Source organism: Lynx rufus, unplaced genomic scaffold, assembly GCF_022079265.1.
Source record: "Lynx rufus isolate CCGP_SWC_20201006 ecotype Redwood Valley unplaced genomic scaffold, mLynRuf1.p SCAF_25, whole genome shotgun sequence".
Classification (NCBI taxonomy): domain Eukaryota; kingdom Metazoa; phylum Chordata; class Mammalia; order Carnivora; family Felidae; genus Lynx; species Lynx rufus.
The window spans coordinates 16,020,070-16,030,479 of NW_025814840.1; the positions used below are offsets into that span (position 1 = coordinate 16,020,070).

The following is a 10,410-nucleotide window of genomic DNA, read 5'->3' on the forward strand; positions in this document are numbered from 1 at the left end:
GGAAGTAAGGGAGAGACTTGGATTTAGAATCATCAACATACATGACAAGTGGCAGGGGAGAGAAGAAACGCCAACCACATTCTAGAATCTTCTATCAGTGATGAGAGGAACTGGAGATAGAGGCCCAACGGCGACGTCAGCGCTGGGCTTTCAGGTTGGCAGAAGGGGGGGGGCGGAGGGAGGGGGCAGCGTTCATGCAGCGCAGCTCCGGAAGCGGGGTTCGTCGGGTGCGTGCGTGACGCCGCCCGTGTGCCCTCTTCGCAGGAGAAGCAGGACAAGGCGGTCCTGCAAGCGGAAGTGCAGCACCTGCGCCGAGACAACCTGAGGCTGCAGGAGGAGTCCCAGACGGCCACCGCGCAGCTGCGGAAATTCACAGAGTGGTTCTTCAACACCATCGACAAGAAGTCTTAACCCGGCCCTAGCCCGCCGGGGGTGGGGGTGGGGGTGGAGGGGCGCCCCCGGGAAACGCCTCGAAGCCCCGGGAACTCGCCAACGCGTGGTCTTTCAGCGTGCTTGCAGCCGACCGTAGATGTGTTTTGGGGTTTTTTGGTTTTCTTTTTTGTTTTTGCTGTTCCACCCCGCCCGGCACCATCCACCCCGCCGGGCGGGGAGGCGACTCGTCCCTGGAAGCCGAAGCCGCCTCGCGTGACAGCAGAGAGGAGAGCGAGGCCGCGTGAAGATGAATGTAACCCCCCCCCCCCCCCCGGTGTCGAGATGAATGTAGCCGCTGGCGTCGGTCCCGGACCTCTTTGCCGTCGGGCTCCACGGCGCGGGTGCTGTGGCGCGGGCCGTACCTCAACAGGGAGGAGAAGGGGGGCTCGACCTGCTCTGGATCAGGTGACCTGGTAGAGATGTCCAAAGCAGATCGACCGCAGTTTGGGCTTTAGTATTGTAAAATAAACCCGGAGACAAATAATCAGACGTATACTTTAATGTTAAAGGTGCTCTATTTTTTTGGATGTACAGTAGTTTTATTTCTCAGCCACATTATCATAGCAATAAGAAAGAGGCATAGTAAATAGTAGGGAGAAGCCGCGTGGGGGGAATTTAAAAAGCACTGACGTCTTTAACACTAGTTTGTATGCAGTCGATTTCGAGACTTATTTATTTGCAGGAGCAAACGGTGCCTGAATATTAACAGTGTTCTGATTTAAGAAAAACCACACACACACACAAAACACACAAAAAGCTACACATGCCTTGTGTATGGCTCAGTGAGCGGTCCCTTCAACTCTTAGTTCACTGTGTTTAGTTACTGCTCTGCTGAAGAAGAGTACGCCTGCTTACGTTCTAGAACCTCCCGTCCGCGGGGAGCCCGCAGAATCACGTGTGTACAATGCCAAATTTGTTTCTCTTTGTACAGAAGCTTTGATGAAGTGTCTTGTATTTAACGCCCTTATTTAAGCTTATTTAACCTTAAATTGTTAATTTTATAAACTTGGGTTTGACCTGCACTATGATGAGGGAGGCGTAGGCAGCCGCAGGCTCTGGAAAGAGGGGCTTGCCCAGAACGGACTGAAGAGCAGGGCGGGGAACTCTAACAACCGGAGGCTGCTAGTAACAAGGTGTTTGTATTGCTTTACCATTTTTAACTGTTCTATTTGAGATGAACATACGTTTTGCTTTTTTAATAAATGTTCGAAAGAGCCCACCTAAGCAATGGCGTCAGGTGAATGCGGGTTTTTATCATCTGTGTGTCAAGAATTGGAGCGTGTGCGAATTTGTGCTGGCGTCACTTGCCATCTTCATCTGTGTCGAATCCGGGCTCATCTCCTTCTTCTTGAATCCCACGCTCATTTAAAGAGTAACTAGTCTTAACAGCCGCGGCTGCGTTCCGCACACTCTCCTCCGCGCTTTTTGTCAGCGGGATTCCCATTTTCCAGCGCGGCTAAACTGAGGCTCAAGTTGGATGACTTACCCCAGCCAGGAGTTTGGTGTTGAACCATAGGCCACGGTAGAGTCTGGATTTTGTTCTGAGTCAAAAAGGAGGCTGTCGAAGCAGAGAGGGGGCAAAATAAGACCTGTATTCTATTTAAGTTTATTTATCGTGAGGGGCAGAGAGAGGGAGGGAGGATCCCAAGTAGGCCCCACGCTGTCAGTGCAGAGCCCGGCGCGGGACTTGATCCCAGAACCGTGAGATCATGACAGGAGCCAAAATAGAGTCGGACGGTCAACTAGCTGAGCCACCCAGGCGCCCCTGTGTTTTAAAAGACTATTCACACTTCCAAAGGAGAATGGATCACCTAGGACAGGCGTCCGCAGACTTTTGTGTAGGGCATGTAATACATATTTTAGGGTTTGGGAGTCCTGTCTCTCTCGTATATTTTTAAATTCTGATCACCCTTGAAAGTTGGACAATCCATGCCACGAAGCTTTCAGGCCACCCACCGCCGTAGCTGGCCAGCCAGTTCCAAGAGAAAGAGTAGAAAAGAGAGACCAGTCCAGGTGAGAGGTGGGGCAGTGTAGGCTACAGGGAGGCAGGAAAGGCAGAGACAAGTAGGGGGCCACACGTGAAAGAACCCACAGAACTGCTGATGGGTTGGAGACAAGAGGGAAAGGTTTAATTTAGGGATAAGCCCTCAACTTCAGAAGACAGGAGGAACTCCATGTTCATCAGAGAGTTTTCCAAAAATATGCCCGGCCTTTATGATAAGAGCTTAACAGCAGGTGGTCGTTGGCAAGGTCATGAGAGCATCATGACCAGTGGGGGACGCGGGCAAGAAGCAGACAGAAAAGTTGACCTTGCTTAGAGGAAATAAAGGAATCTGACCGAAACCTAGCTGAATGGAGAGCAACCCCACCTTCCTAAAGTGTCCCTGTGGAATCATCCCTCAAGTCTGCCTCCAAAGGGCCATGCCAAAGAACATGGCCAAAATGATGTGGGCCTGTTAAACGTTTTCAAAGGGGCGTTCCCAGCCAACAGGCAAGCCATAGAAAAATCTCGTGGTTTTGTGCAACTTGACATCCTACTGAACACCGTTGGTTACAAAGTGTACCCTTTACCAATTAAACACGTTGACTTTCTGTAATGTTCACCGAGTACAAGCTAATTAGATATTGGAATGTATCCACTAAAATTATTTTTACTTTGGAATAATTAATATCCAGCAGGGTTTTTTTCTTTTTCTAACCATATGGAGTGATCTATTATGTATTAAGGCCAGTCTACTACGTGACAGAGTTAATTTGTATATTAGAAGCTTTTATCCCGCTATTCTCTGTATTAAGGTACAGGTTTATCATTAAAAATACAAGTTAAGGGCGCCTGGGAAGTTCAGTCGGTTAAGCGTCTGACTTTGGCTCAGGTCATGATCTCACAGATCGTGAGTTCGAGCCCCGCGTCGGGCTCTGTGCTGACAGCTTGGAACCTGGGGCCTGCTTCGGATTCTGTGTCTTCCTGTCTCTCTCTGCCCCTCTCCCAATTGCGTTCTGTCTCTCTCTCAAAAATAAACATTAAGAAAAAAAAATTTTTTAATACAAGTTAAATTGGGGAGGGGCATAATACCAGTGCTGTCTTTGCTGATATCACAATTATCCTTTGTCTTTTGTGGGTTTTTTTTTTAAAGTTTATTTATTTTGAAAGAGCGAAAAGAGGAGGGACAGAGGGAGAAGAAGAGAGAAAATCCCAAGAAGGCTACACACTGTTAGCATGGAGCCAGACCCAGGACTTGAACTCCCAAACCGTGAGATCACATCCTCAGCCGAAATCGAGAGTCGGACACTTAATGGACTGAGCCACCCCGGCTCAAATTTATCTTTTCAAATGCCAGAAGTCTGTTGTTCTAGCCTATGAAAATGCAGAAATTGATTGTGTATCATTCACCAAAGCCTTCATCAAATTCATGAAGCCATAAACCATAGCTTCTTGTCTGCAGAGCCAAAGAGCAATCTGTAAAACACAGTAAGAATAATGCCCTTGACACATTTTTTTTTTCACGAAGAACTACAACTGGTCCGTAGTTTAATACCGCAATATTAAAATAACTTGCTCCTGGTGTACCATGTTAGCGTGAGAAACCTGGAATTGAAGTTTAGAGTGAGAGCTGACGTAAACTTGAGCCTAGCCGGTGAATTCCCTAGTTTGGAGAAACCGTGGACATAGCCCCTTGAAGAGTCAACCCTATCCTTGTTCCAACCAGGTGGACGGCCCATGACTAGAAACGAGCTGCCGTCTTTGTGGGTCACTCTCCTCACCACGGCAGTCACCGTGAAATACATTTGGGCAGACCTTTGGAAGAGGAAAGGCCCACCGCTTGCGTCCCATCTTCTGGAGATGATGAAATTACCACGGATCCTCTGAGGCCAAGCCAATGTGTGCCCTTCAGAATTTCTTAAGTTGGGGGGTGGGAGAGAGGAGGAAAGGAGAAAGATTTTTACAGCTGCTCTGCTCCTTGGAATTACTGGTAAGGGTAAGTTCCAGTTCACTCGAGGGTGTGTGGATCTGGGGCTTAAAATTTCAAAACCGTCCCCCTAGATCTGGTAGACTCGGTTCACACATGCTGCTTACTTACTAGCGGAAAAGAAAGTAAGTCGAGTTGACCGGGTTTCATTCAACACCTGCTTAGAGGCAGGTGGGAGGTAAATGTGCTTGTTTATGCTTCACAGGATGGAAAAATGGTAAGAAACCTGCCCAAATGCAAGGCCTGGGTTAGGTTTCTGACCTGTGACCTCCAAATTAACCCAAAGACCGAGCTTCCTGACTTTCAACAATAGGAATCAGACAAAAGCTTAAGCACAAAGCAAAGTCTCCTCATGAATTCCATAAAAGGCTTAAATCATCAGCCCCAAAGGTGACATTCTTGCTTTTTAACATACAAGATTCGGGGACCTTTAAGTTACCTTAAAAAAATCCTTTAAGCCTCTTCCAGTGTATCTTAATATCAGAAAACGTACTGCGCTCTTAAATCCTTACAAACAAGGGTTGGGTAGAGACCTATTAGCATTTGCAGACTCTGAAAAAACACCAGCCTCTGTTTTTCATCCCTAATATCAGAGACCTGCCTAAAATGTGCAGACAGAGCAGCTTGGTTTTTCAGAAGAGCGAATAAAAAATAATCAATTCCCTTGACATGCAAATGTCCTTTGGCTGCTAAACTCTAGCAAAATTAAGGGTTAGACTACCAATATCCTGGGCATCAGTGCCCATCGATCAGACTGTGAGGCACCGGTGATTTTGTCGTTTGAATATCAGCTGCTCTCCCGGCCTCCTCGAATGCGGTGAAATCAGGACGAAGTCTGTGTGCTCAAGGGGGATTCAGGGTCCTAGCATTTCAGTAAATTATCTGCCTCAACTGAACGGGCGCCGGCTCAGAGAGAATGCCTATGAATACACTTCCGCAGATGGAGATTTCGGACCCTGGCAGTCTCCTCTGTCACTGTGCATCACAGAAATAGGGCCTGGGCGTCTGGGTCCATGCCCCTCTTCTCCGCAACCATGATCAGTGATAGCAAACCAAGCGGGACCTAGCCGAATGCTCCATTAAACTGAAATAATGAAACATGGCAGTCCTGTGCCCATCTAGGATCCGATTAAACACCTTGTAGGAGTCATTACTGAACCCCATCTGGGCTGAGAGCTTGCCAAACAGCAGGCCGACACTCACCGTCCCCACTTACGTGACTGTAGGATTCCAAGGCTGGGCATTCTATATCCCTTTAAGTCCTTGAGAACCCAAACAACGCTATCTATGCAGGAGAGGAAGCAGCAATTAGCCACAGCAGGGCACTGAAGCCAGTGCGTGTCGCCCCTCAACCCCTACTTGGTTCTATTTTGTTGTCACTCTTTTTTTTTTTTTTAAGTTTATTTTTGAGAGAGAGAGAGAGCAGGGGAGGGGCAGAGAGAGAGAGGGAGAAGAGAGAGAATCCTAAGCAGGCTGCAGACTCTTAGCGCAGAGCTGCACTCAGGGCTCGAAGCCACAAACAGTGAGCTCATAACCTGAGCCAAAACCACGAGTCGGGCGCTTCGCCGACTGAGCCACCCAGGCGCCCCTTCGTTACTCTTAAACCATCTGAAGGCCATTGTTCATCCAACATTGTCCTAAAACCATTTCATTTCTGAATGGGTGCTCAAAGTGGAGGGAAATAAACGGAGGCCTGGTAGTGACCCAAGTGAATAGACTGGCTCCATGGGGCCACACTGTTTATACTAACTCCATTAGGATGAGCTCCGAAATCAAGTGTTTCGCCCTAAGTTAACAGATCTTGTTCTGTTCTTTCAAAGCAGGAGCTTCTTACGTGATCTGCCCTGACCTGTAAAACTGAAGGAAACTTGGCTGTCCTAATTGTCTACTGTCTCATTGTTTGTATAAGGATTATTCCTTCCAGTGACTGGTTTCCATATGCAAAAATTACATTGCTTAAATATTATCCAATAACGTAGCCCGATGTGGAAAGACATCTACAGGAATTCTACCTTCTTTTGTCCAAAGAATCAATTTGGGTGCATGAACTTAGGGCTACCGTATAAATACATTATATTAATGGATGTGAGCCTCGAACTTACAGATGCACATTTTATTTATATGGGTATTTATTTGCCAATATAAACGGCCATTTTCAATACGCTTACTTGGAAAATTTGACAAAGCCAGCTCTCCTGCAATAACCCTGGGCTCTTATAGAAACCTGTTGCCTGTATTCTGTTCCGAGGCTTTGTCACACACAGCCTTGTTCCCTCCTGAGTTATGCCTTGTGATGAATTGTATTATAAAGGAAAGGACATGTAGAAAAAGCGTTGGTGACGATGACAATGAATGGAACTCTCATGTGTTGTTGATGAGAATGTAAAATGGCGCAGCCACTGTGGAAAACAGTATGGCGGCTCCTAAAAAATGAAACATAGAATGACCCTATGACCCAGCAATTCCACGTCTGGTCATTACCCCCCAAAAAACTGAAAGCTGGAACTTGAACAGATATTTGCACACCCGGGTTTACCGCAGCATTATTGACCATAGCCAAAAGAAAGAAACGACCCAAGTGTCCACTGATGAATGGAGAAACAAAACGTGATCTACCCATACAATGGGATTTTATTCAGCCTTAAAAGGGAAGGAAATTCCGACATTTGCAACCACTTGGATGAAGCTTGAGGACATCTTGTTGAGTAAAATAAGCCAGACACAAAGGGAGAAATACTCTATGATGCCCTGTACAGGAGATTCCTAGAGTAGTCAAATTCAGAGAGACAGAAAGTAGAATGGAGGTTGCCGGGGGTGGGGGAGGGGAAGTGGGGAGCTGTTATTTAATGGGGACAGAGTTTCAATTTGGGAAGATCGAGTTCTGTGGGTAGATGGTGGTGATGGTTCCACGCAGTGTGAACGTTCTTAGTGCCACTACATTGTAGACTTAAAAATGGTTAATCTGGGGCGCCTGGGTGGCTCTGTCAGTTGGGCAGCCGACTTCAGCTCAGGTCATGGTCTCTCGGTCCATGAGTTCGAGCCCCGCGTCGGGCTCTGTGCTAACAGCTCGGAGCCTGGAGCCTGTTTCGGGTTCTGTGTCTCCCTCTCTCTGACCGTCCCCCGTTCATGCTCTGTCTCTCTCTGTCTCAAAAATAAATAAACGTTAAAAAAAAATTAAAAATGGTTAAGATGGTACATTTAACGTCACATGCATTTCACCACGATTTAAAATAAAGGATGGGGGTGCCTGGGTGGCTCAGTCAGTTAAGCATCCGACTCTTGGTTTTGGTTCAGGTCGTAATCTCATGTTTTCGTGGGTTCGGGTCTTGCGTCGAGGCTCTGTGCTGGCAGCACTGAGCCTGCGTGAGATTCTCTCCCTTTCCCTCGCTCTCTGCCCCTCCCCCACTCACACTTTCTCTGCCTCTCTCAAGATAAATAAAACAAAACTTCAAACTAAAATAAAGGATGGGAAAGGGGACCTGAGCGAGTTACTTTGGTGGAACTTGAGAAGAAGGATAAGCACCGAGAAACCAAAAAGCTGAATCTCACAAAAAATAAAGAGTTGTTGGGACACGGCAGGGAAATATAAAAACACCGGTGACATGGTCTTTGGATGTTAAAGAGCATCCAGACTTTGATCAATTGCCATATATTCAGAGAGAAGACACGTCATCCCAGGAACTTTGCTCTGGAGCCCGCAGGAGAAGCATCGGAGGAAAAGGAGACCTTCTCCCTGAAGAGTGATTAATTTGGTAATTAATGCACAGAAGAGGAAGGCTGATTCAGAAATGTTTGCTCCAGGCCCTAAATTTTAACAGTTAGCTCTGCAGTTGGAGCATCTGGCAGGACGGCGAGGGGGGGTGAGCTAAAGAGTGAGGTCAGACACCAGAGCAGCAGGGGAAGGGATTAAAGATGAATGGCTTCAGGGGTGCCGGAAGATTCAGAGGCCCGGAAACCAGGGGCAAGAAAACGCTTTGAAAGAAACAAAAACAAAGGCCATTATGAGAAGGCCCCGGTACCCACTGAAAGAAAGAACCACCGAGGTGGGAGGGACCAACCCCCTTCACTCTATAGACAAGATGGCTGCATCCGACATGTATGGGTGGAGGGCTGGGGAGGTGATAACATGGCCTGCCGTAGCCTGTTCATTGGCCGTATCAAAGGACGTGTCGTGTTTGTGAATTTAGGGCACTGGTTGCATTTGGGGTGAGGATAAGGCTAGCCGGGGTAAGGGTTAATCAAGATCTGATGAATCTGCTTCAACTTAGGACAATCAAGACTGAAGAGGAAGAATAAGAAAGCATCATCGGCTACCCACGAGGTGGGAGATTATTGGAGAAACCCTAATTTTTCAATGCGGCCTTAAATCATAAACTAAACCCTGTAGGACCTGCTCACGGCCCCCACGGGAGCTTTCACGCTGGCCATCGAACACTTGAGTGTAATCAAGGCACAGAGGGAGAACAGGTCCGATTCAAGATCTCCGTTGCCCCACATCCCCACGGCAGAGGTGCGAGGAACATCGCTCAGTTCCCTGTTCTTCAAGAAGGCTCCCTACCTGGCTCTGCTCTTGAACGCAGCTGACGGAGCCCAGTGAAAATGGGGGATGGAATTTGTGCTTGTGAAGGACTGTGGGTCAGAGCCTCCGGGGCCTTCGTGTTGACTCGCTCGTGAGTACCTTTCCCTGGGAGGTCACGTCTCCCCAGTGCCACTAGGAGTTCTGAAAAGGCTGAGTAGCCTTTCTGTATCTTCACAGGACTTCTGTGGTCCCATGCTAGGCCATCTTGCTATCAGGGGACTGAGAAATGTCCACTGGTGCCCTCGGGTACGAATGAACAGGGGGCAGAGCTCATCCCTGCCTAAAAAGTGGCTTCCTTGGAGCCACCAGCCTTAACAGGAAGAGAAAGGAGACTGGGTGGTCACAAGATGCTGGCTGGCCCCACCGCTCAGGGCATGAATCCGTTGTGAAGCTAAGAGGCAAATAATCTTACACAGTTGCCTGGACAAGTACCTGACCCCCCCACCCCGCAGCCCCCAGATGTTGTTCCCTGCTCTCTTCCACCAAAAGCACTTGTGCGCTGAGGTTAGAAGGGGCGGAGCCTGGTCCCGAGAAAGAAGGTTGAGAAAGGTGCCGGGTGGGAGCTTGTGAAATGCACTTCTCTGCCCATCGTCCACCTGGGTGGCAGCTGTAAGGAGCCAGGGGACCACAGCCTACACTCTTTAAGGGGGATAGTTGGGCCTGGAATTTATTGTCAAATATCAGAAAACGCTAGAAGCAAAAATCCCATATCCGGACTTTGTTCTCAGCAGGAGCAGGATCTGGGATCTCGATTCTGGGTGGTCAATACTCGCAGGTACAGCTTTAGTTAGGAATCATGGGAGCTTTGTCCCGCGACTGGCACGCGTTGATGGTGTCCCTCCGGGACGTAACTCCTGAGCACCCCCAACGGCAATGCCCCCTTGCTCTCCTACCCACGCCCCCTGCCCAGCCCCCAGCTCCTTCTCACACACAGACTATTCTGGATGCTTGTGCAGGGCAGACACGGTGCTGGGCATTGGGGATTCGGCTGAGCCAGCCTCTGGGAGGTGGTGGTCGAGGGCAGAGATTCATGAATCTATGGACGGGCGACTCACGATGCACCACGGAGGGCGTGACGGCGCAGTAGCAACCAAGTACAGCGGGAGGAGAGGGGAGGCTGTGAGCCAGGATGGGCCGAGGAACGCCTTCCTGCCTGACCTCGTGCCTCGCTGTACCTGGGCTTCACGTCATCCCCTCGCCTTGTTGCAGAGACCTGCAGTGACTGGGCCCTCCTGCAGGCACCAGAGAAGAAGAGAGACCAACATCTCACAGCATGGGTGCCGGCCAGGAATCCAACAAAATGTGGGTGTTTAACTTTGTGAAGCATGTTGTCTTCCCGCCAGCGTGCACCAAGACGGAGGACGAATGCTCTGGTGGCGCCCACAAGTGCCTGCATGGGCAACGCACCGCGCCGGTGCGAACCCGACCCTC

The 10,410-nt window shown here is 48.9% G+C and overlaps 1 protein-coding gene across 2 annotated transcripts in view; it reads left to right on the forward strand.

The window, feature by feature from the left end:
* The window catches only part of SIPA1L2 (signal induced proliferation associated 1 like 2), a 108,757-nt gene extending 107,832 nt beyond the window's left edge, over window positions 1–925 (forward strand). For both annotated transcript variants that reach the window (XM_047088736.1, XM_047088735.1), the window contains one exon: window positions 265–925. In XM_047088736.1, coding sequence (XP_046944692.1) covers window positions 265–411 — 147 coding nt within the window. In that variant the 3' untranslated portion in view covers window positions 412–925. The remainder of the gene's footprint in view (window positions 1–264) is intronic.
* The last annotated feature ends 9,485 nt before the right edge of the window (window positions 926–10,410 follow it).